This window comes from Festucalex cinctus, chromosome 12 (assembly GCF_051991245.1).
Source record: "Festucalex cinctus isolate MCC-2025b chromosome 12, RoL_Fcin_1.0, whole genome shotgun sequence".
NCBI classification, from domain to species: Eukaryota; Metazoa; Chordata; class Actinopteri; order Syngnathiformes; family Syngnathidae; genus Festucalex; species Festucalex cinctus.
In genome coordinates, this window is record NC_135422.1 from 23,409,277 (window position 1) to 23,436,318 (window position 27,042).

At 39.8% G+C, this 27,042-nt stretch overlaps 2 protein-coding genes and 1 long non-coding RNA gene across 3 annotated transcripts in view; 1 reads left to right on the forward strand and 2 right to left on the reverse strand.

Annotated features, from left to right (window-relative positions):
- LOC144032138 (tyrosine-protein kinase CSK) overlaps positions 1-264 on the reverse strand; it is a 32,998-nt gene extending 32,734 nt beyond the window's left edge. The window contains exon 1 of the mRNA XM_077539829.1: positions 1-264. The gene's annotated coding sequence lies outside the window, so the exon portion shown is untranslated.
- LOC144032154 (uncharacterized) lies at positions 218-27,042 on the forward strand. The gene is made up of 3 exons (XR_013287696.1): positions 218-414; positions 601-670; positions 26,894-27,042. It is a non-coding gene; the product is annotated as an uncharacterized LOC144032154 (long non-coding RNA).
- LOC144031460 (cytochrome P450 1A1-like) lies at positions 16,026-20,995 on the reverse strand. Its single transcript, XM_077538636.1, has 7 exons — positions 20,860-20,995; positions 19,737-20,617; positions 18,994-19,120; positions 18,217-18,306; positions 18,022-18,145; positions 17,463-17,549; positions 16,026-17,360 (listed from the first exon to the last, which is right to left on the reverse strand). The coding sequence occupies exons 2-7, from the start codon at positions 20,574-20,576 to the stop codon at positions 17,063-17,065; spliced, it is 1,566 nt and encodes a 521-aa protein (XP_077394762.1). The 5' UTR covers positions 20,577-20,617; positions 20,860-20,995; the 3' UTR covers positions 16,026-17,062.

Genomic DNA, 27,042 nt, shown 5'->3' on the forward strand with positions numbered 1-27,042 from the left:
CCCGAGAAAAAGCGTCGACCAAGCGGGCTGCGACAAACTAGCGACGGTGGTCCATGGGGGTGACTGCGGCGGGGAGCATCCAGATTCGGCTGCTGCGGTTTGAATTGTCGACAATCCCAAAAACGCTGTGTGGACTTGACGCTAGTTTGCGCCCTGTCGATCATGTGTGTTATTTGTATATATATATGTGTGTGTGTGTATGTGTGGCAAGGCAACAAGAGAGAGAGGGGCCTTCTGCTTGCCGAGAGGAAATGGTCTCCGCGCATGCGCAGCGGGATGAGTAGCTGCTGCTGGGCTTCACGGTCGGCGAGCACAACCCAGCGGCCAAAACGGCGGCTACAGGCGACAATCAACCGATGGTCGACTTGTTACTGGCAAGTGGCAACTCGTTGGTACTCGGCGATTCTCCTTCTGGTAATACTACACATACAAGTCAGGATAAGGGTCATTCCAGAAATGAAAAGCATTTCGTGTTGGCAGTATTTTGTGGACACACAATAATAACAATTACGTTCTGAAGTTGTGTGTCTCTCTCAACGTAGGCCTATATGACAACTCTTACTAAAGTTACTAAAATCTTTTTTTTTTAATTCCCTCTAGAGGAAGACGAAACAAAGTTGGCTTATCACTCATCATAAATGACGTTATTAAGAGCATGGGTGGGCCTAAGGTAAGTGCATTTTTTATATTTTGCATTAACGAGTTTCTACTCATATTCAGTCATCATATTAAAACAAGTCCTGTCAAACACGAGTGGGAGGGAAACACTTCAAAAGCCTTCTGCTCGCATTGCTAATGCAACAAGGAGCACAGCTAGGTGGTTTCCTTCCAGACAGTGGCTCCTAAGGTTAAAATACTAGCACAAGCAACACCTAACACACTCCCACGACACACTACTCACAAACTTGTTTCAATGCTTTATTGTTAGAAAGCTAAATGTGTTATGTAGAGTGTAAGAGTGTGTCCTTCAACTCTATAAAATGTTTAATAAGCTGTGCACATTATACAGAAAAATGTGCTTGTTCCGTAAGTTAAAGTTGTCCTGAGACAAAATGTCACGTAAAAGCAATTTCTAAAAATTATTCACTATAAATCGCTTTTTTCTTTCTCACAATATGACGATACCATCCATCCATCCATCCATCCATCCATCCATCCATCCATCCATCCATCCATTTTCTTGACTGCTTATTCCTCACAAGGGTCAATTCAGTTAAACTATATTTATAGAGCACTTTAAAACAACCTGCGATTGGTTGGCAACCAGTCCAGGGTGTCCCCCACCTACTGCCCAGAGCCAGCTGAGATAGGCGCCAGCACCCCCCGCGACCCTTGTGAGGAATAAGCGGTCAAGAAAATGGATGGATGGATGGATGGATGGACTTTCAAACAACCGCCACTGTTTTCTTAAGATGGACAGCAGATACAATGGAAACAGCAGAGTCCCCAGAATTGAACGTTATGTGAATTTTTATTACACAAATTCATCCGACTCCAACCATCCATCCACCCATCTATTTTCTTGACCGCTTATTATTATTATTATTATTATTATTATTCACTATTCACTAATATGATTCACTATTATATGAAGAGATTTGTGTGAAATAAATAAATATATAAATAAATAAAGACATTAATTAATTTATTAATTATATATATAGGCTACTGCGATTGGCTGGCAACCAGTCCAGGGTGTCCCCCGCCTACTGCCCAGAGCCAGCTGAGATAGGCGCCAGCACCCCCCGCGACCCTTGTGAGGAATAAGAGGTCAAGAAAATGGATGGATGGATGGAATTATATATATATATATATATATATATTATGCATATATGCATATGCATTATATGTAGCTTTTAAGAAGCAAATTCATTAAGCTTTGGCTCAGTTTTAACACACTTCATTACCTTTTGGTTAATGATCTCATACAAATTTTATCTATTTTGGTTTGTCTCATATTCAAGATAAGATATATACGCCAATACGAACATGTTATTAATAATTATTTTGTCTGACTTTAGAAATGAAAGAATGAAAAAATGTCACCTTGAAAACTGCACCAGAAAGGACTTGAAATGAAACCATCAAGAGACTAGACTTCTAATTTAAGAAGTTTAACGGAAATATAGCACTGTGAATTGCCATTCATGGATTACAGTAATTTTATATACAGTGCGGCTATTGTCCTAACTCATAAACACTAACATTTATTTGCATACGGTGAATGACTGGTGAGCACGCCCGCCTCCCAGTGCAGAGGACGTGAGATCGAGTCCAGGCTTCGGCCTTCCTAGGTGGAGTTCACATGTTCTCCCCGTGCTTGCGTGGGTTTTCTCCGGCTACTCTGGTTTCCTCCCACATTCCAAAGACATTCTTGACAGTTTGATTGTATCCTCTAAAATTGCCCCTAGGTGTGATTGTGAGTGTGAATGGTTGTTTGTCTGCCCTGGATTGGCTGGCAACCAGTTCAGGGTGTACCACGCCTACTGCCAAAGCCGGCTGGGATAGGCTTCAGCAACCCCACGACCCTTGTGTGGAAAAGAGGCTAAGAAAATGGATGGATGGATGGATGGATGGATGGATGGATGGACTTCCTGAAGTCTGGAATGGGTTTATGTTATGGTTTTTCCACTAGAGGACAGCATTTGTCTATGATGGTTAGTTAGCAAGTAACTACCGAGTTTCAAGTCTTTGGAGCGTTTGTGATTTTAGTACAACAATACAATTTTATGTCAGTATTTGTTTTTGTTGATGAAATGCCTGTGACAATGTCCACTTCTTTGACATTGGTCCTGCCGTTACTCTTAGCAACCTACTCTGTCATCTTTTGGACCTTCGAGACAATAAAAGGTTTGGCCTGTGGATGTGAGGTCAAGACCTAAGTTAAGACCAAGACTTTGAGGAGTTGAGTATACCAAGCCCATGACTTGGATTAGTCCAGATCAAATCCCAGTTTTTCATAACAGTTGAAAAAAAAATGTTAAAGGTAAATGGATTAAAGATATCTTAAAATACAACTATTAAGAGGTAAAATACCACTCAAAATATCTGGTACAAAAATAATTTTCAAGGAATGTACACTGTTATTGTGTACATTGTAATATATTGTAATGTGTAATGGAAACTGCAAGACATTATTTAATTGTTTTACTTACCTCATTGTGACTTCAGTGAGATTCAGTCATTATAGATTAGTAATTCACCCTCAATCAGGTGGGACAGACCATGAACAAAATTGATAAAAATGGACCTGTGACAATGTCCACTTGCTTGATACCTAACCTGTGAATGTCAGGATAATAACATATTTTCCCTGTGACATTTTTGGGTGTTAACCTAATGTCACCTGATAGATGATTAATAAAGTCTCATTTATGTTTTTATTGAGATGGATTTTCACTACATGGTTCAGATGAGGCCAAATTCAAATAAGTGTATCCAAATTGAAGAAAAACCACCCTCGTTTTGTAATGATGTTGATAAAAATACCAGATGCACACCTGTCAAGGGAATGAATGCGTAACCTAGACTTAAGATGCCGTCATATCACACCTTGCAGGGGAAATAACCCAGAAACCCGACCTCTAAGATAAGAAGCAAGTAGACACCCACACAGCTTCTCTGGTCGGTACTTGTTAGGCAAGGAACTAATTTAGTTGAAAAAGCCCCCTTCCTCCTTATGAGCTAATCTTGTCCCATCCTGGAGGATACACTATCCATTCTTCTGTTTGTCACTGCTATCTGCTCAAACAAAAGTAATGATCAAGATTTAGAAAAATGTATCAAAAGCAAGACAGACCCAACTGAGGCTAAGTGGGACACACTCGCACCGTCAAGCGACTTCTGGCCACTTCCCAAGGGGCTTCACATAGTCAGGCCCCGCGAATACCCACACTCTGGATGCTTTCTCTCAGTCAAAACATACACTAGGTTAGTATGCTTAAAAAAAAAAAAAAAAAAAAAAAAACAGAAAGAAAGACAAGCAAATGGACACCTGCTATCTTTGTTAATGTATTTACAAATTATTATTTCAGCAGAACAATACCATGCTCTTCCATTAGATGGCAGAAGTTACAATAGACCCATATAGCCACCTGGTGACATGTTCGTACAACAGAATAAGGTATGGTTTCCGGTGTCAGATTTGTGTTCAATTAAAAACCAAGGACTTTGTGGAGTCAAGACCAAAGTACTGTAAAGTTTGAGTTGAGACAATGTCAAATTGAGGACTTTGGAGGGGCTGTGACCAAGTCAATATAAGGACTTCATGAAGTGAAGACCAATTTCAGACTTTGAGGAGCAGAGAATCAGGCAAGGTCAAGACTTTGAGTTGAGACAAAGTGGAAGCTCCAGTGTACAGTAAACAAAAATCAGCTTGGATGCACTCAGGAAAACTAATGGAAGAGATTTTTTTAGTTTGAAATTTTAATCAAAGTGAAACAGTCAGTGTGCAGTTCAGTGTCCACTGTTACTCAGTGCACGTTTGGTGCTTGAGCAGTCACGCAATGGCGAGAATCCTGAGAGTCACGGCAACCTGTGCTAGCCGAATACTCTTTTGCTTGTACAGACACAAATAGCCAAATAAGGCTTGATGCTAATGCCAAGACGTTAGCCGCTTGCATGTCAGAGACCAAGCAGGCTCATGAATGACTTACAGTATATCCCACCCTCCAGCTGCCCAAACAGTGAGGGCTCAAACTGCCTCCACCTCGTTGTCCTCAACTCTCCTTGACCACAGCACTTGACCCTGTGACTGTGGGATGAGGCAACAAAGGTTCAAGCAACAGAGCAGAAAAGGCTTTCAAGAGATTTATTTCATGATATTGACCCCAATTTAGCTTTTTATTGAGATACTTTACAAAGTCAACTGTAATGGCACACATTCGAGGGGAGACCTCCGGCAGGGCATTTGATGGTTGAAAATTCGTAAAATGTGCAATCTCTTATGTGGTTTTAAGAAGCCATTATCCAACTAACTGGGTTCCAACAAATGATTACATGAAACAAGGCACATATGCCTGTCTTTTATGAATGACACCATTTTGTTTCTGTGCAAACTGGCGACCTTTTAAAGAGACCCCTCGCTAATCCCCCGTGCTGCCCTGTTAGTGGCACATTAGCAGGGTAATGAAAGTCAAGCTGCAGGGAACTGCCCGGCTCAGGATGTCTTTGATAACTAAAGCTGCCGGGAGCCAGTTAAGTCCATAATGCCCCCCCACGGACCTCTCGGCCCGCTCGCCAAGAACCTGATGGCCTCGCCAGTTGTGTGCACACCATCACGCCTTATCACGCTCGCGAGTGTCACGCAAACCTGCACAAGACAATTACATGAGCACACGTGGCCCCTCATCTTGACTCTGTTCCCTGATGCTATTGTTTTGCCCCGTAAATACGGTTGAGGGCGCGACAGGAAGAGTCAAGTGCGTCTTGTCATGCAAACGGCTTCCCGAGTGTTGGGCCAGCAGGAAGTGGGAGTCGCGATCGTGTGCGCTAATTGCAACTCAAGTATTCCGGCAGGTGAGCCTCTGAGAGGCTGTTCACGCGACACCGCTTTGGCTCTTTTGTTGACGCCAAAATAGAGCATTGCAGTGCTGTATGTTTTTGGTCTCTTTCACCTGTAGATCCTACAAATTACTTGAAGATAACCTGAGCCTTAAATGAAATAACAGTAACATCTACATTTTTATTTTTATTTTTATTTTTATTTTTTTTATTTTTTTTACAGTTGACTATTTTAAAAGTTTAAACTGTAAATATACCACAAACTGTAACATTGTTTTCATCATAACAGGGCAAGAGAAAAGGATGGATGTTATGCTTCCCGCCGGTTTTGGCAGCCAATGTTAAAGATGCTTTTGAAAACCATTATCTGGAGCCTCCCCTTTTTACATATAACTCAGCAAAGGTGGGATATTTCACCCATTGTGGACACAAAATATCCACATAGAGACGATCTGGCGACAAGATGCCTTTGTCTTTTACACAGAACCCATCAAAGGCACAATATTGCCACATGTGACACCCCATTGCAAAATTAAGATGTAGCTTTGGCAGGCAGTGTGAAATGGACTATCACAACAGTTGTTTCTAGCCTCTTTTACACAAAGAATTTGCAAAAAAAAGGCAAGATATTGCCACAACTGTGTGCCCTTTCACACAGCAACATGGCATATACTTGTCGGATAACGACATTGCTTTCAATACAACAAGGCGGGTGAAATTACTTCCCTGTTGCGGTATCGTGGCATTCATTTTGTCACATCAGAGCCGTAACAATGTCTAAGTTGTCTTTAATTTTTGCACAGAACCGAGCATTCAAAATGTTCAAAAACGAAGTAATCTATCAGCAGGCTACAGCGTGTAGCCATGAGTTTGCAGTGGCTCTAAAATAAACTTGAGATTGGAAGTGATCTCTCAAGCATGACGAGAGTTGACAGCTCACACATAATGGTTGGATGTGGGCCAAGTTGGACTTTCACAGGCAAGCATTCCATATGGTGCTGCCATTAGAGCCAATGTCAAGAAGACACTGGAGGACAGCGCATTGGAGGGCATAGTTCATTGTCATCTTATTTTGCTATTTTGTGCCAACTGACTGGGTCTCGTCACTGTCAATCTACTTACTGTGGGACTTTACTTACAAATAATGCATGAGTCACCAATTGTTTTTGAACCAAATAGTCAACTACTTGACGCATGGATTATATCATGCATTTGCCATTATTGCTATAAATAAGGACTAAATAAGGCCCATAGGCCTCATGTGGCTTGTGCCCACACTTGGAGTGGCTCCTTGATTAATTTTTTTAACATAAAAAAAAAATTGCTTCCTTTCTCTATGAAACCTGGTCAGAATTAAGTAGTAATAACACCATTCACCACTAGTTAGCGGAGATTGCCTTGTTATTTTTACCCTTGGTAAATATTAGGGGTGTGAGTTGCTAAGTATCTGTCACGATTCTATTCGATACCCATTAATCCCGATACGAATTTATATGTTGATTTTTGCGCTATTTTTTTTTTTAACTCAAATTTAGAAAATACTAATCAGTAAACTTGTACATGTACACTGTAAGCTTTGTATGAAAATGTACTTCAGGCTTATAACAGTGAGCCACTGTATTAAACAGGTTGCAATCTGTTTCATGTTTGAACAGCTTTGAAATAAAATATTAAGTCTTAATGTTACACTAATATAACATTCTTCCATGCTTAAAGTGTGAAACCTAAGTAAGACCTTTTGTTGAATATTTCCAACAAAAATTGATGTTTAAAGATCGATTCGGCTGCATATTGAATCGATACGTGAATTGTGTCCTGCAATTTCGCGATATATTGCAGAATTATTTTTTTTCTTTAAATAAACATCCCTAGTAGGCTTAAATATTGCAACTGCAATCGTTAAATAGAGTTGAGTTGAGTTGAGTTGAGTTCAGTTCAGTTCAGTTCAGTTGAGGCTACTAGAGAAGAAGACTGTAGTGCAGTTGTCATCCATGATTGGATTACTGGTGTTTTTGAGTCATAAGTAATGAGAACACTTGATGGGAAAAAGGAGAGTTTCTTATATAAGTAACAAGAAAGGCATACTACCATATCTTGGTGGGGAATTAGATAATGATTTCCTTAACTTGATCTTGGCATCAGAACTATATCATTACTCTGTCACAGCCTCATTAACAACGTGCAACACAAATGTAACCCGATACAGTATTTATTTAACATACACATGAGCAATGGGTAAGATAAACAGTACACTAGTTTTTATGTTCACTGTTTAGGTCTGTCTATTTATGTGAATGAGTTGACATACAAATGCTTTTGAAGGTGAAATATAGCCAGGTTTGCCTTCTTCTTCTGTGGTTCGGCAAAATATGTGGGTGGCTGGGTGGTACTGGAACCAGTCAACAGCTCTGGTCTAATTCATCACAAGAGCCATACTAGTTTTGAATAATTTAATGGCATGGCAATGGATGGTTTTGTGTATTGTTTTCTGAGTTGCTTCACTGAATAATTCTAAACATGAATCCATACTGCAAGTGTTGGCCGTCTAAACCTCGTCACATGGTTCACATTGACATGCATCATGCAAAACTTGGACCTGCGGTGGCGTGCCACACACTTATCGTGTATGTGTGTTAGGTTATGCAAGATATCAGGTTGCTTAAGAGAGTGTCAAAAGTCACTATAAGTAACATGACAGCTAAACAGTAACATTGTGTTGTCATAGAGTTTAATACAAAGCAGAAGCCATTTTGTTCAGATTTAGTATACGGTAAATTCTTCTCATAGGAAATAATGGAAACAGAAATAACTGGGGTCTATCTATGGCCATCACAAAACCTTTATGAACTGTATAGGCAATGATTTACATTGCATTTTAATATTATTAACTGTTTAGTGATACAAGTAAAAAAAATAAAATGTCTTCTTTCATGTAGAAAAGTGGTAATCAAACAAGAACAAAGAGTTTCCTAATTAGAACTTAGAAGGATAACATTCTCAGAAAAAAGTGTTAACAGCATTTCTTGTTTGGGGAGGTAATAGTCTTGATCTTGCTGTCCTTGCTAATATGCACTGCTTACACTAATTCCCTGGCTAGGCTAGTAGCCTGGCTGTGAACAAAAGAGCACAGTCAGTGTTGCAAAGTTAGTAGGCAGGGCGAGTTTCATGTACATACGCCTTTCTTAGCCAGAGTTAGCTAGGGGGTGCTGTTTCAGGCAGCCCACTGCCTGGAAATGTAACCCCCCTTAAATTTTGTAGTGTTTGTTCCAGGACTTCTTGCTTTTCAATGTGTAATGATGGTACTAAAATGAGTAGGCAGGGTGAGTTTCATGTACGTTGTGCTTTCCGAGCCAGCGTTAGCTCAGGGGTGCTGTTTCAGGCAAACCACTGCCTGAATCCCATAAATATTGCTGTGTTTGGAAAAACCCGTGATATAGTGATGTACAACCCAAGATAAACCCCATTATATATTAATTTTGGACCCACATACAAATCCGCGATGTGAACCGCGAAGTAGCGAGGGACCACTGTAATTCTATTATTTCTGTTTCATAGATTGTTTAGTGTCAGGACGTAAAAAGCTATTCCTAAGGGAGGAAAATATCAGCATTTGTCTTAAATACAATGACATGGAAAATAGATTTCAGATGAAAATCAGATTTATGTAACATCAAAGATGTTATTTTATGGCCATATCTCCCAATCCTACTGTAGTTAAACTAGTTGAAACTAGTTGAACTCAACCACGATTGCCAGCGCTGTAACAAACCGTACGACCTACTACTTGATAAAGTTTACATAGATGTAAGCACACAAACAAAGAGAAAAAAACAAGAAAAGAAAAACTGGAAAAACCTGGCCTTCAGCCCTTAGCTCTCACGCTAACCAGGAGCCGGGGAGGTAAAGTCGCACGCTACTTGTCACTGTGACAGCTAAGATGCTTTGGACTGTCACGCAAGGTGAGAATAGAATAGAAAACAAAAAAAAACAAAAAATAAAAATAAAAAATAAAAAAACAGAAGTGCCCAACTAACCTAAAACTACAACAAGCATGACAGACAGGACTTGTTTTTGGCAGATTTTTTTAATTTTTTTATTTTTTTGGCAGCAGTGATTTCTAAAAGTGACCCAAACACTTTTCTAAACACAATTGTGAGGAGTGAGGGGGAGGCGAGTTGGCGCGCTCACCTGTGAACAGAGCCGACAGCGTTATTAGCGTTAACAATGTCATCGTTGGCTAGGAAATGTTTTGTCACGCCATGCATCGGCACATGCGAAAGGAAGCAGGGGGCGGTCCAAGTCAAACTCGTTGATAAACTGGCAGCTTCAGTTTAGACTAAGACCAGCAAAAAACACAAAAGAGCAGCACAGACACTTTCTGGGACATTATTCATTCAGGTATGGGTTTTGTCGCAGTTCCACAAAAGCATGTCAAGCATCTCCAAATGGTGTGCGTGTTTTATATTATTCACTGAAAAAAGTAACATGATTTTCATTGCACTTCAGGTAAAAATAAAATACAAAACTCAAACAAATGTCACTGTCTAATGAAAAGAATATATCTCCAATGTTTTATTTCTCTCTTTATTTATTTATTTATTTATTATTATTATTTTTTTTACCGATTCATAAAATTTGAACCTAATAAGCCTATTTCAGCATCAATTTTAAAAACACAGTACTTTAGTAAACTGCAAATATAAGATTTCTGGTTAGTGAAAAGCATGTACCGGTACATAATATCCATTTTATTTCTTTTTGAAAATATTCTCAAATAACTATAATAATAATTTCTTTTTTTGGGTAGTAACAATCAAGACGATAACATTACTGTCAAATGAAAATACTTTGTATTGGTATCCAAAATGCAAAGAACAGAAAAAGCCTTGATTAAAAATATTTGCCCATTTTTTTGTTTTGTTTTGTTTTGTAATGTGCTATGGACATTTATGTTGTTGAAATTCTTTTATTTCATGCCATCATCAGACGCTGCTGTATTTTTAATTTTTTTTATTTATTTATTTATTTATTTATTTATTTTTTCAGGCATGTTGGCAAGCGGTGTCCCACCAGTGTGGGAAGGTTGACTTTGTATCTCCTACTTCTTGACAGCGCCATTTTAATGCGGACACGATCATTGAAAAAGACAGAAAATTGTTGCTTTGACAGCCAGTGTAAAATGTGCTACCTAGTAGCGACTGTACCTAGAAAAGCTAGTTAATCTGTGGCAAGCCCAGTCAGTAACGTGCAGTGAAAATGGGATATCAGGATGAAATGCAACTGAGATGGCAAGCTCGCAGACTTTTCAAAGTAGGTAAAGCCCGTATCCCTCGGAGGGCCGAACATTTGCAAGCGCTGGCGCAGGTAGCAAATGTGCACTCCTGTCAGGATTTGTCATGGTTCGTTCAAGGTTTGCAAACTTTTACTTAATGTTTGCTAAATATTTCACATGTTCCTAATTTCGTTGCGACAAGAAAAACCATTAAAAATCTTAAGTGAACCTTTAGAGAACGTTTGATCTTGAACAAATCCTGATGAGAAATCAGCATTCGCTAGCTTTGCTTTCATGGTTTAAATGTAGCTGTAGGTGTAATAGGTGGTCCAATATTTGTCCATACAGTGTCTATTGCAATATCCTGATACAGGGAAGTATGGACAAACTGTACCTGTTAGTGAAGGTAATTTAGCTCCCATGGAATTCACTTGGACTTGAGAAGACCATTCCTACTTTAATGCTGGAGGCCTCCCGTCGTTTTCTCCCACACAGATCGATGGAAGATATCACAGGAACATTCCTGAAGGGCCCACCCTGTTTCCCCTTGTTTGTAGCTTAGGAGTGGGTGGTGGGGGGCCTTTCTCGGGATGGTATGGCATCGCGTGTAAAGGCGGCGGCCCCGCCTGGGCCCCTAGGCACGTTGGCCCTGTGCAATTTGGCCACCGTTACCCAGCCACACGCCTGAGAGCGGCAGATTAAAATAAAACTCCCCCAAGATAAACTTCCACAATTGATATCACGCTGGCCTTTTCCAAGCACTCTGGGACAGCACTGTTTCCTGTCCGGTAGGGGTGCGATGGGAGTGGGGGCGGGTTTCCTGTGCTGAGTAGATTGGGAGAGGAGGAGAACACAGAAGCATGAAAGGCATTGGACTTCTCTTAACTAGCAGACTGCCAAAGGGAGGAAGGAATGTTTATTGATCTTAGTCACACACATATTGTAAAGAGGAACTTTGCTATGGGCCGCTAGCACGCTATGGGAATCAGAGTCGGTAGGGTGGGGCGGTTTTGTAGAGCAGGCCCTTCCTCGGTGCCATGCTCAAGAATTTTACTAATATAGTACTAACAGGAGTTATGTATCGGCAACAGAATATTAATAATTCCCCTAACCTAAACCCCATAACTCTTCAACCTGTATCTTAACAAATATATAAGTAAGCAATATGAAATGACAGTTTGGCAGATTGACAGATACAGAGATGTGCAAAATTGAAAAAATGCCAATGTAACATCATTAGTGAACTGTTTAAAAAGTTGATGGAAAGGGGAAAGACGCCGTTTGAATGTTGATTGTAGTGTCCATTGTTCAATCGCGCCTACCAGAGGGAAGGTGTTGGAAGAAGTGGTCTACCAACCCTACACATGATGATTATGTGCATCAGTGCTGAGTGAATAGACTACAGGGTTATCAAAAATATGTAGCAAATTAAGTACTCTCTGTAGGTTGATAATAATTTTTGGGCCGTACCATGTATTTCATGTGCCCCTTTTAAGATCGAGGTCTGGCGAAAGGTCTGCCCTAATCAACACTAACTTTTAGCCCTAAGTCCAAACGAACACTCGCTCAACCCTAACCATTTCACTAACGCACAACATGAAGAATTCCTCTAACTATAACTGCTAACTTCTTAACCTAATAAGTCCTTTAAGAAGTGCATGTTTCATCCTCGTATGCCATTTTTAGAAATATTGGGGGGCAACTCAAGTGACCGCTTCCATTGTGTGAAAGTGAGTTTAAGTGATGACTTGTGCACACACGCTTCCTGCTGACCCTTGGAAAATGCTTATCAATGCTTATCGCAGAATGCCGAACCATGCATTCTTAGGGTACATTTACACCAGTGATTCCCACCCAGTGTGCCGTGGGAAATTATCTAATGCCAATGTTGACATTTATTTTTTTTCTATAAAAACAAAAACTTTCTTTGCCAACCATATAGTAACAGACAAGACATAAATTACAATAATACGGTACACAATTAACTCATATATCCACTGTTTGGGAATTGTTTTGCCAAGTGGTGTGCCGTTAGAATTTTCCAATATTTTATTTAATTATAATTTTTTTATTTTATATTTTCCAATTTGTGCGTTGGCTCAATAAAGGTTGGGAAGCACTCTTACCCAACAACAACTTGGTAAAAATTATGTATTCTTTATTTTTATTTATTGAAAAATTAAACACAAAACAAAAACAGCACCTGAATGGTTTTGTAACTGGGGATTTTTTTAGGAAGTTATATTCCAGCTGTAGCAAGTTAGCAACCAAGCATTAGGCAAGACCCAGATCATCACTTTCTTTTTTAAATCAAGTGAAAACAAATGTTAATACTGTACATGCCTTTACGTATTTCTGATGGTGTTTTGTAGCAATATAAATTGTTGTTTGTGAAAACACAAAGAACAATAGCCAGTTAAACTGGCAAGAATTTATCAACGTTGCATTACCTGCTTTACATTGTTTTAGTCTGGCTGGTTTCCATTCACTTTGTTCTGCTCTTCATTACTCATATCCTTTGCATGCCATGGAAAAGTCATTATTTAATTTGTAGACACACTAACAGCTCGATTTTACTTGCTTCTCGGCCAAAATCCGCAAGTCATTGCTGCATTTCTGGCTCGTCATCCTTTCTGAGAATGAGAAAAAACGAGTTGCACATTGTAAGAGATGACGGTGTCACATTTCCTTCCGTTATGTTCATCAAGCCCAAAAATAAATCACTGTCACGGAGTATATTACTCCCATGATGTCAAAATAGGAAATACACTTTCACATTGAGTCAGCAAAAAAAAAGAAAAAAAAGTCACCATGACTTTTACACTTGTGTGATTAAGGAAGCCTATGCATTTTGTCCCAAATTTATAATAACGTGTGACGTTTTCATCAAAAAAGGGGAAAAAAATCCCTCAGGAATAAAAAATTGGAACTCCAGAGACCCAACTGTATATAAGCTATTAAAAAGTTTTTTTTTTTTTTTAAATACAGTATATCAAAAAGGTTTTTGGTTTTATGTATTTTAAATGCTAAATTGTCACTTAAAACACACTTGTTCACTTAGTTACGGTTTATAATGGCGACAGATTATTTCTGTTAATTGTAAAATCCTATATGGCAACATTTGCCAGCTTTCTCACCTGAACACCACCTCAGGAACTAGACTGCAGGTGACCCCCTTCATTATGCCTTTTGGTGCATGCAGTATTCCCGTTCACAGATTACCTCAGCACGCGGTGAATAGACACAACACCGGTAGGGCGGTCTGTGGCTTCACTGCCCCCATGTTCCTTTTGCCGTAGCTCAAGACATAACATTAATCAACACGTGCACATTATTTTTAGAAATGAACACGTTACACATGGTTGTTATACAGTATATAGGATGTTTATAGAAAATAAAGCCTCTGACTTTGTTGACCAAACTTTTTGTTCAAGATAAACAAAGTTGCTGCGTTTTATGGAAAGTAAGATGCACATCCATCCATTTTCTGTACTGCTCATCCGCATTAGGTTCACCAGTGAGGTGAGCCTTTGTTTCATGGACCAATAACCATTGACGCTCATATTCACTAATGGGCAATTTCAATTAACCTGACATGAATGTTGCCCTGCAATTGGCTGGCAACCAGTTCAGGGTGTAACCCGCCTGCTGCCCGAAGCTGGCTGGGATAGACCTTGTGAGGAGTAAGCGGTTAAGCAAATGGATGGATGGATGACATGAATGTTTTGAGAATGTGGGAGGGAGTCAGAACATGCAGACAAAACTCACACAAGCACGGGGAGTACTTGCGCACTCCTCACAGGAAGGCTGGAGCTCGGATATGAACCCACGACCTCTAAACTATAAAACGGATATGCTGCCTATGTGCAGAAGGGCTGAACAAAAATGAATGGCTGTTGTCATTGATTAATAGTGTAATTATATAAAATAAAGATACTTTTTATTTCTTCCATATAAATTGAATATAATTTTTTATTTTGACAGGATGAGCTACATTTTGGTCAAATTACATCATCCTCAAACTTGAAGGGGAGGGGAAAAGTCTGTTTTTAGGGCATTAGTAGCTCTCTTTATTACTGTAATGTAATCTTTATTTATCCGGATAGACTGTTGAAAACAGTTTTTTGTTTTTTTTACAATGTCTGTTTGGTTCACGAGGCTCAAATAAAAATAAGGATACAAACAAATGCAAGTGCAAAGGAGACTTTGTACAGGAAGTACCACTGTAAAAAAAATCTATGCAATATTTGGTATTATTAGCCACTGCAAAATTATTCAGTTTGTACATTGGTTTGGTTTAGTTTGGTTTGGCTTATTCATTTTTTCCTTTCGGACACATGACAGTTTACATCAATCACATCACATTATTTGCAACATTGACATCCAAAAGAAGGGCTGACGGGTAGAAGCCGAGGCTTATTCGAGACCCGTCCCCATCGACCCATTACTATAACGCATCAGTCATATACATTATTTAGAATAGTAATTAATTTTTATCGTTATCCATCCCATACTATCCCAAACGCTGCTCTGCTCGCTCAGTTCATCTTGAATGTCTGTGTGTAGATTGTACATGTCATTTGGAATGTCATTTGGAACTGTTGTCGGTTCCCAGACGCCACCAGCAGGCCCACCACTAACACAGTACTAAAATATTTGTTTGTACATAAACAAATGTAAAAAAACAAAACAAAAACAAAAAAAACATAATAATAATAATAATAATAATAATAATAGTAATAATAATAATAAAATAAAAAAAATAAACCGACCATCCAACTGATGTAAGGAAAGTATATTTAAAAGTTAAACACAAATGAGCTGTACTTGATTGATGGATGGATGGATTATTAATAGTAAGTGAAGTGTCACATTTATGAAATGATGACAGGTAACTTCAAAATACAGTACTACTTTTTAAAAAATGAAATCTTTACTTAAGCAAGCACTTGACATATTATGTCATTAAATAATATAACACATTTGATGTACCGGTAAGTTGTAACAATTATATTAAAATAAAAGGATAGAAATTACATCAATGCAAAATTTGCAATGTTTTAAATAATTTATTATTCATGTAAACTTTATGCTATTATTTCAACACGTTATGCTTATGTATAGGAATGGGGCGAAGAAGTATAAAACAAAATATAAAACTGGGGTATTTTTTTATTTGTTATTTTTAACAATAGCTCATATATGTGCGGTGCTGTTTTTGTAAAATAATTATTTTAAATAAAGCAAACACTGCATTTAGTATATTTTTATTGCGTCCGCCATCATATGTCCACTTACACATGCGTAATCATAATAATGACAGAAATGCAAAATTTTCTAGCTTACTGTTTGTATTACAAAAGAATCACTTTTTGGTATCCTGGCAAATCAAGAGTGCGCACACGCACACACACACGCACGCAAACACCTGTATGCACACATATGTATACAAATATTAGGCACATAAATTTACTTTACAAAATACTTAATAGAAACACATAAATCACATTTTAGGATGCAAATATAGCTTCAGTGTTGTTAAATCCACATTATAATGGGTTATATCATAAACAGTATAAGCTCATCTGTATTTCATTCAGAGTCACAGGATAGCAGCAGGACCCAAAACCACAACATGGACGTTGGTAAAAATATATCTTCACAACATCATTAGCTGCTTGACTTCAATTTGATGTCCAGTTCATTACATTCTGACAATATGGCTTTGTTTGTGAGCCATGCGTCCATAGTGTTACAAAAATACCATTATTACTGCATACAGTATATATACAGTAAATACAAGGCATTTCTTATATTACAGTATGACTGTTGTGTAATTGTAGAGTGGCATCGTGACCAATCAGTGTTGCTGCTCTAATAATGAATGTCCATTTGATCCATTAGTCACTGAAAAGTCGGCCAATGGCAATAGGCCTACAGCTGGATTGCGCAGGATGGCGGGACTTAAACAGGAACACAAATCACAGAGAGAGGAGTACAGTAAAACCCTGCACATTTGTGGTTCGGAACTTCACCTATTCCCATTTTTTGTGCTTTCTGTAGCACCCCATATTTATACAAGATGCTTCCGAAGCCCTGGAGGAGTAGGAAACGTGTGTGGTAAAGACCAGACGTGGATGATTAGTTAAGATGGACACATCAATAAATATGAATTCAAATGCAGTATAGCACATTTGAATAGCATAGCGCATTGTACTGTGGTAGTTATTGTGGTTGCTTATTTTCCCAGCCCTGCACACTGTTCAGAGAAATTTATCAGCTTGCTCTTCACTGTACGTCAAGCGGTCGCATGGTAGCTCTCAACTGGCAGCGCTTGTGCTTCATGGTGAGGCCGTACTCGGGCGTCATGTCCACGGGCTCTCCGGGCATGGTGTGGAAATGCAGCCTCTGCACGATGATGGCCAGGAAGAGGAAGACCTCTTGCCGCGCGATGACCTCACCGATGCAGCGGCGCTTGCCCAGGCCAAACATCATGACTTTCTCACCCTCTTGCTTATTGAGCTCTGTGCCGTCTTCACTCAGGAAGCGCTCAGGTTTGAAGGACAACGGATCCTTCCAGATCTCACTGAAAGATGCAGAGTAAACATCAGTTTACACAGTTTAAACATCAGTGGTCAGTCTTCCTTCACTGCAAGCTAGGCGGTACAAGCATTAGCATCCTACTTACGGGTCTTGATTAATTTGCCACTGATTGATGAAGACGCAGGTGTCTTTGGGAATAAAGAAGCCATTCAAAGATGTGTCCTTTGTGGTGCTAGAAAGATAGCAAGGTCATACATCAAATGTCAAAATGTCCCTGTGATATTCTTAGATCAGCGCTCTTAATGATTAGATAGATGACTTGAGCTGGGCCATTATGTCGTTATTAGCTGTCCTAGCTTGGCGTCTTCCGATCTATCTGCACTCTGGTGCACATTTATCCAGTTGAAACTAGTTAAGACCATCAGGTCACATATTCTTACATGGAATAGGCAGCGCCAGCCCCCGTGGGGTGGCCGGCAAAGGTAGTATAAGATTAGCGACAATTTTGAGTGGGGCAAGCCTTGTTCCACGTTCAGCAGATAAGGCTCCACAGCTGTTTAACTTGATCTTTCTGGCATCTACTAAATAGTTCAACTGAGAATATACAGTCTCCTGGTTGTTATTAGTATAGCGAGCATTCAGGATAAAAGAACCAGTAAAAGTTCCCATTGAACTCCGTACACCTGCAAGAAAGTGACCCTTACCAGTGGGGGATAGTGAAGGGCAGGAATGACGAGTGCCGGAACATTTCCAGGATGAAGGCCTCCAGGAGGGGCATGTTGGCTTTGTCAGATAAAAGAGGAGAGCGGTGATGTCCCACCTTGTTCTCTGGAAAGGAAGAGATTTGGTGAATGGTCTGCCCGGATACAGGAGGTGTAATTCTACTGTCAGGTACTTACTCAGCTCCTGATAAAGCCTCTCCTGAATCTCCGGATAAGCCACCAAGTACATGACTGACCAGGACAAGGCAGTTGAGACGGTGTCGAAACCTAGAAGAGAATCAAACTTCATTTTATTTATTCAGAGGTGACTTTTAATCACAAGGCACTGGTAGTACAAATGCACCGATGATACAACATCACTAGAACCACCATGGATCTCCAATAGCCACAAGAGCAAAGTCACTGGAGATTTTCTCTACTCTGGACATCCGAGATCTCCAGTGAGTAGAGTGTTGAAGTAACAGGGCTCAGGTGGCTAGGGTATTGGGAATCTCTGGTGGGTTGGATGTTATTGTACCTACCCTAATCCACCTCCAAATCTCCAGAAGCTACAACACACTCCAAATATCACACTCCACACTCCAAATATCTCCAATAGCCTAAAAATCCTGGAGCCTACCCCCCAAAAATCTCCAGTAGCATCACCACTCCAGCAACTGGAGATCCCCAGTCCTTTAGACACCGGATATCTCCAGTAGCTTCAACAGATGAGTTCCCAAAGATCTCCAGTAGCCTCAAGACCTTAGCCACCGGAGATCTCCAGTAGCTTCTTCTCCCAGACCCCCAAAGATCTTGAGTTGCGTCAACATTCTCACAACTGGAGAGCTCCAGGAACCTAACCACTGAAAATCTCCAATATCCTAGCTACCAGAGAGCTCCATTAATTTTGCCACTGGAGATTGCCAATATTCTACCCACCGGAGCAGAAAGAAAGGAAGAAGAGTTCCAACCAACCGGCTCCAAAGAGGTCATTCACAATCCCTACGACCTTTCCATCCGAGACCTGGACGTTGGAGTTCTCGTCCAGCTTCCTGTCTTCGCAGTGGTCGATGAGGGAGTCAGTGATGTCCCGAATGTTGTCCTGAAAGTGAATCAATTGAACAACTTTGATCAGTACAATGGACTCATTTATTGTTGGGGATATATTCCAAACCACTCGTAGTGGGTAAAAATCCCAGCTACATAGACTATGTTAAAAATGTTTTTGTACACAGTTTTGATCCCACTGTCAATGCTTTTAACACTTTTAAACTGGTTAAAACACATTTTTTAAACAAAGTGTAAATGCATTTGAACACTAAAACGCATCAGATGTATTGTAGAGTCAGGGTGTTGGATTCATGCACGTGCTTTTGGAGGTAGGGCCTGCAGGTGGCGTGTGATAGCATAAAAGCTGCATATGAGTTTTTGGATAAGATGTGGCCAATAGCAACTTCTGCCAGAGCATCTTCTGCGTGAGTGTGCTAATTGTGTTTGTCTTTTCTTGTGGAATTTTAAAAAACAGCTGAAAACTGCACCAGCAACTGTCACGCTCCGTTCAACATGCAAGGGCATTACTGTATGTAAGTTTACTGTAAAAATCCATGAAAAGAAATATTGCATAAGGACCTATAGCAGGGCTCCCAACAATAAATTGTGATATCACAGGGGAATACTGTGTGAGAAAATGGAAGTCGTTTAAGATGGGTAGGTGGTACCTTGTTGAAGGTGGCATAGTGGTTGACCACGATCTTCTTCACAAAGTCGTTGAAGCGGGTGTTGAGGCTCACAAACGCCTTCATGGTGGCGCTTGGCAGGTACTGGAGAGCTGGGATGAAGTCAGCAGGGTTGCCGCTGCCCACCACCTGGCTGAACTCATCACTAATGTTCACCAGGCTCAGAAGCTCTTGGTCGTCATGGTCGTAGCGGCGGCCGAAACACATCCCGCAGATGACGTTGGCCACGGAGACGACGATGTGGCGAAAGGGGTCAAAGCTGCCATCGGCCTTCATGACTTTGTTGATCTGCTTTACCAGATACTCGCCCTCCTTGCAGATGTGCTCCTCCAGCATGCATGAGTACTGTGATGAGGTGCCATCCAGGGTGGAGAAGGAGCGCAGAGCGCTGTAGGCCAGCTTCCGGCGGGCTCGCCACACTCCTGCCTGGTCCGTGCTGAAGGCCAGACTCTCACCGTCGTTGATGAAGCGGAAGGTGTAGAGGTCAGGCCTGCCCGAGAAGTCCTCACCTTGTTTAATGAGCGCCTGTCGGACTGTTTCGCTGCCGCTCAGCACCACCACGGGACGCATGCCGATCTGGATCTTAAACACGGGGCCGTAGCGCTTGCTCATGGCGGTAAGGCTCAGGTAAGGCCTTTTACCCACTTCTAGCACATTGCCGATGATGGGCAGAGGCTTGGGTCCCGGGAGCCGCCGGAGCCCCTCGGGTATGCCACTTCGGAAGGACTTGAGAAACAGGTAGACCAGACACAACGTGGTCACGGCCACCAGGCTCTCCGACACAGACACGGCCCCCACCAATGGCAGTATCATTAGCACCATGGCAACGTCCTTAGTATTTTCTGGCTGCAAAAACAAAGCACCTGGAAATAGAGGTGGCAGAGGAGTGTTAGTTGCAGGCAGGTTGTGCAACATGTCGACTACCTGCTGTGGAGAATGAATGACGACTGCATGTTATTTTACTCATTTCACGTTAAAAACGAACAAACGTAAGTGTGGAGAGATAGCAAAACATCTGCAAACATACTCTGGTAAAACAATCTATCCTACTATAGTAGGAGTTAGACACCTATGAAGCTTGTTGTGCAGAAAGTTGTAAGATTACCTTTCAAGCAAACAGATGAGCAATGCAATCCAAGAGCAATCAAAATGCCGCTTGGCCACGAGTTTAGACTCCTTGTGTCCCCAAAAGACAGAATGGGCTTCTGCTTTATAGCGCGCTCCTCCACTCTATTGGCTGCTTCCCGTGATGTAATCACCCCTCCTTCTGTTTGTCATGAATGAAGTCTGGTGCACTAAAAAGGTGTGTGTGTGTGGGGGGGGGGGGGGGGGGGGGGGGGGGGGGGTGTGCGTGCGTGTGTGATTGCATGTGTGATTGCATGTTTCGAAATGCTCTCTAATGCATCAACAAAGCGGCGTGCAACAAAGCCACAGCTATTCATTGCTTTATTATGGTCTTTTCTTATGTTGTTGATGAAGTCATAATCAGGCTGTTATTGCATGACGTCTAATTCGCATGACTATAAACAGTCTGTGATGATAACGTAACTGAATAAAGTCGTAAAGTCACACAAATAAAGCGGTAACGTGACAAGAAGTTGTAATATTACAAAATAAAGTTGTAAGGTTATGAGAAAACAGTTGCAATTTTATTAGAATACACTAAAGTAATAATTTCCTTTGGTTGGGTTAGGGCTACAGTAAACCCAACTTAACACAAATGTTATAAAAGAAGTCGTATAATGTTGCAAGATTAAAGATGCAATGTTATGAGAATAAAAATGTAATGTTATGGAAGAAGGGTTATAATGTTATGAGAATAAAGGTATGGGGCTCTATTTTCGTGTCCAGCTCAAGTCTGGCACGTGTCGCGACGTGAATCTGTGCAGGGGCAGGTTAGACTTTGTTTTGGTATTTTCGCAGAGCCACCCAACTTGCGGCAGTGTAAAACATGCATTTTGCACCGTTGTAGTTGTGAACAGTTGAATCGCCACCTGTAGAAGTGACTCCTCTCATGCCCTTTAAAATCAGTGCATAGTTCTTAACATGGGACAATGAGAAACTGATTTTATGATTTTATGAAGTCAATGCAGGAAGTCTAATCATGCATATACATTTATAAAGAATGGCAAGTAGGCCTCCACGGGCTGATGACTTGTAAATTTGCCCGGGAGATTAAAAATATATAAGGAAGATAATTATAATACTGTAATGCATTCACTGACTTGATTTCTACAATGCGTGGTGTTGTGATGTTTATGAATGAATTACAATGACATCCACCGTACATGTCGACAAAGGTCAAGATCTGTCTGCACCTCGATCAAACTCAACACAATTGCATTACACTACCTGCACCTATACTTAGACGTGACTGGCACAGAGCGATGAACCAGATTCCCAAACAAGATTGCTTTGCTATGAAAATCAGGATACGCCAGTTTTTGTGCGAAGTATGCATTTAAAGCCCATAATGTTATGACTATGAAGTCATAATGTTATGGGAGTAAGTAAGTTATTACAAGATTAAAATCCTAATGTTAGATATAAAGTCTATAATGTAAAAAAGTATAAAGTCTATAATGTAAGAAAAAAGCCTTACTGTTCTGAGAAAGAAGTCACATAGTTATAAGAATAAAATCACAATGTTACAAGATACATGCTATAACGCTAGAGGAAAAAAGTTGCAATGCCGCCAAATAAGATTAAAAGGTAAGAACAAAAACAGTGTGATAAGAACTTTACAGCCAATCTAATATCATTGCGGCTAAAGCTATAATGATATCATGATATATTTTACAGTTGTGCTCATTAGTTTACATATGGGTATGTAAACTCATGAGCACAACTTTATATATCACCATTCACCACTACTTGGCAGACATACAGCTGACCATAACCAATCACTCACATGGCATCTAATAGTGCAAAGGGTGGGGGTCTGAGTGGGAAAGTGACAACATCTACCACCCAGGCAGCACTAAGTCCTGATAAAGCACTCAGGTCGAATGCCATTGCGTGCTAGTACCTGTTAGCCGGAGTTAAACATTGACCAGTTGCGTGAGAGTGCAGCGATCAAACCTTCACCTCCCCTTTGAGGTAGCGACAGAGGCGGTGGGGGTTACTGGGGAGGGAGCTATCCAATGCAAGGGTGGACCAGTTCAACATGATTTTTTTTGAAAAAAATAGTTTGTTTGCAGCAAGGAAATTACAGCTTTAAGTAAATGTGCTTTATGTACTATAAATATCATTAGAATTTTATTGAACGTGACATTTTATTAACCGTACAGTTTCATGTCAAAGTGAGCAAGTTTATTTTATTTTATTTTATTTTATTTTATTTTATTTTAATTACATTAAAGATACAATGTTACGGAGAAAAGAATAGTCATAATATTACGAGGTTAATGTTGTGATGTTAAACTTGTAAGACAAAAGAGTTAAGAGAATTTATTTATTATTATTTATTTATTTGTTAAGAGAATTTATGTTAAAAGAATAAATTTGAAATGCACAATCACAAATTTACAGGTTTAGAGTAGGGGTTCACCCGACCCTAAAGTCTAATATTATAAGAAACTTATGTAATGTAACAAGAGCATATAGAGGTATGAGGAAAAAAATCTGTTGTTATAAGAAATAATAGCTACCAAAGATGACAATAATACAAGATTTAAGTCAGAATGTTATGAGAATTAAATTGCAATGTTACTTGAAAAAAATGTAACATTAGATTTTAATTGTAATGTTTTGACTAAAAGTTGTAATATTATGAGGACAAAAGTTGCAAAATTACAAGATTAAACAGAGTACAATAATAAAAATTCAAGATAATGTTACAAGATAAAATGTTATAATATTACCAGAAAAAAAGTTGCAATGTAACAGGAGTAAAGTGATCATAATCATAATCATAATCACAATCCAAAATCATAGTAGCTACTACAAAACATCGGAATGTTACGAGAATAAAGTTGTAATTGTACGATCGGGGTTGGAAGGCGTTCATCAAGTGCCAACTTCTCTGGAAATCCTTTTGCAGTTCTTTATAAACGTACTTTCTGAGAGCTGAACACCTGCATGGAGAGAGTTTGCTATGCTTCTGCCATGTAAGACCGCATGCCACACCTGCGCTGAATTCAAAGGGAATGCAGGGGAGACACTTCGATTGGCCAAGAATCACGTTGTGTTCAGTCCCACAATGGCGCAAATGCACACTTGTCACTGTACCCGTCTACGAAAATGTCAGAAGAAAGAACACCCCACCCATACACTCAATTTAGGCTGTACTTTGTGTTAGACTCGCATTGGGCATGAAAATAGGGCTGCTGTTTTTGTAATGTTACGATAACGAAAGTCGCAATGTTGCAAGAATACTGCCAATGTTACAAGAACAAGTTAGGATGCAGACATTTCCTAACAACACAACTTTACTCTCGTCTTTTCCCCATGATTTACAGTCACTGTCGTAAAATTGTGTCTTGACTCTTTTAGCTTTATGAACTTTTCCCTCATTAACCATTCCTTCGTAAGTTTAGGTGGAACAGCTGAATTGATGGGGCTCTATATTAAAATGAAATCGTTAATGATTAATGCTCATGTTTGAAAGGATTAGTTGCACGTGTGGCCTTTTTGTGCAAAAACAAGCTCTTCATGCCAGGATTGTGCAACAATGAGCGTTATGAAACAAATGAAACGCACGGTTGGGGGGGTGGTGTTGACAAAGCAAAAACTGTACATTGTTATATTTTAATCTGCTTTGTTTCTTTCTTTTTTCGTGCTGTCGTATTAATATTAATAGCTTGTTCTTATTGGCTTACTTGCGTACAAATCCTGCTTTGTCAGTCAAGCCATTTTTACAAGGTTTCAGTTTTACATTCCAAAAAAAATTAAAAATAAAATAGATAGGTAAAAATAAACAAATTAATTGATAAATTCTGCACATGAATGAGTAAAAATAAAATGAAAAATAGGAAGTAAGTTCATGCTTAGGATATTTTCTGAACGTCAAGAGGAGATAGGTGTGAGGAATGAAAAAACAAATACAAAGAAAATAAATAATAATAAAAACATAAATTAATTATTCTAAAATGACAAATTTTGAATTAAAAAAAGAGAAGCAAAATATTCCAATAAAAAATACATTATTCTAAACTAATATAAAGTGAAAATTAACTACTACAAATTAGTTCAAATGTAATAAAACAAATGAATATATTAAAAGTGTTTGAATAAAATGAAATAAAGCAAATGTAAAGTTTAAATCCAAATGAAATAAATTGTTTAAAATTAATTATGTAATTAATGTTAAGTATAAAAAAAAACTTGCAACAACACATGACGAATGGGCCTGATGAATAAAAAACGGTGACATTAGTTATAATAATAATAATAATAATAATAATAATAATAATAATACATTAAATAATGTAAATTTACCGTAAATAAATCCATCCATCCATCCATTTTCTTGACCGCTTATTCCTCACAAGGGTCGGGGGGTGCTGGAACCTATCTCAGCTGGCTTTGGGAAGTAGGCGGGGTACACCCTGAACTGGTTCCCAGCCAATCGCAGGGCACACAGAGACGAACAACCATCCACACTCACAAGCACACCTAGGGACAATTCGGAGCGCCCAATTAACCTGGCTTGCATGTCTTTGGAATATGGGAGGAGACCGGACTACCCAGAGAAGACCCACACAGGCACGGGGAGAACATGCAAACTCCACCCAGGAAGGCCACAGCCTGGATTCGAACCCAAGTCCTCACTACTGGGAGGCGGACGTGCTACCGTAAATAAATAATAAATTAATTGTTTTGGGAAATGCCAGTTAGATTGCATGCATGCACAATAGAAGCCACATATAGCTGAATCTTATTTCAGTGACTAACAATGCTTGTCCATCAAAAAACGGTCAAGTCCATAAAAACATAACGCGCTAATTACAATAATGTGGCCAAAGTAGATGTTACAGTACAGTGTTATCATACAGTGTTCGTTGTCTGATTGGTTGGGTCTTGCAGGTCCAGCGGGTCAGTGCATGAGAGTGTGTGTGTGTGTGTGCGTGCGTGCGTGCTGTGCTTGCGTGAGAAGCGGAGGCTGTGTCCAGAGGAGGGGAGGGTCTCGGACTTGCGGACAATTCTAAATCTGCCAGCTCAAGTCACGCGAAGGCGGCACCCACTGCAAAAGACACACAAGGCTCTTAAACTGGCAGAACAAAGAACAACGCACGACCACCACTCCGATCTGTGCGTGTGCACATATTTGCGCACTACAACTTGTGTGTATGCGTGTGGGGGTGAGTGTGTGTATGTGTGTGGAGGAGGTGGCGAGGATCTGGCGGCTTTGGAGTCATGCAATGTGGCACTCAGCTCTCCCTCATCGTGCTCATGCAACACGAGAAGCCAGTGAGGAACAGGGCTCTCCATTTAAAAACAAGTGCAACGAATCAGGATTAAGACGCTGTCACAAGTGGACAGATACACTCCATTCACATCCTTCCATGTTACCAAGCAGCAGAGGAAAACAGCACCGCATTTACTAGAAAATAAAATTGGGAAGAAAAAGCAATATATTTCTGAGGGAAAATTATATAACTAAATAATAAATAAATAAAAAGGTTTTGTATGTGTACACGCACACACACACACCCCCCCCCACACACACACACATATATATATATATATATATATATATATATATATATATATATATATATATATATATACAACTCATGCTTTGGCTGTGGTTACTGGTATTTTTTGTGTTGGTACAAATCTGTTGGTTGATTGTCATGAGTGTTTCCATAGAACATTCTTAGAACATCAGTAAGCAGCTTCGCAGGCCTTGCGTGTGCCACATCAGGCAAACGTTAATAGGATTATTTTGGCCCGCCAGTCATGACACCCCACACATGAATGTTGACCGTGACCTCATGCAAGCACTGTGCTTGCTGCGTTTTCTTTGACTTTTTTTCGTTTTTTTTTTTTTTTTGCTGTATAGTTTTATGTTGGAGGAGCCAGTATAATATATAAGGTTTTGAGGTGTACTGTTTTTTTGTTCACAGTAGTCAATTCATTTTAATATTTATGTGACAATATAGAAGACTATGACAATTTGTTTTATAATTTTGTAGGTGGGGCCCACCATGGACGATGGGGCCTGAAGTGCAGTGCATCATCTATCTGCTTTATAAATCTGACAACTTCAACTCACTGATCACACCATACAAACTACAGTCAAGCGGAAACGACATTTAGTGCAAGTTGTGGCAGTACATGAAAG

Excerpts from the sequence above, each read along its gene's own strand:
- LOC144031460 (XM_077538636.1), bottom strand. The coding sequence starts at position 20,576 with ATGGTGCTAATGATACTGCCATTGGTGGGGGCCGTGTCTGTGTCGGAG. Across the intron at positions 19,121-19,736 it reads ACTATGCCACCTTCAACAAG|GACAACATTCGGGACATCAC; the intron begins GTACCACCTACC and ends ATTCACTTTCAG. Across the intron at positions 18,146-18,216 it reads GAGGCTTTATCAGGAGCTGA|AGAACAAGGTGGGACATCAC; the intron begins GTAAGTACCTGA and ends CTTCCTTTCCAG.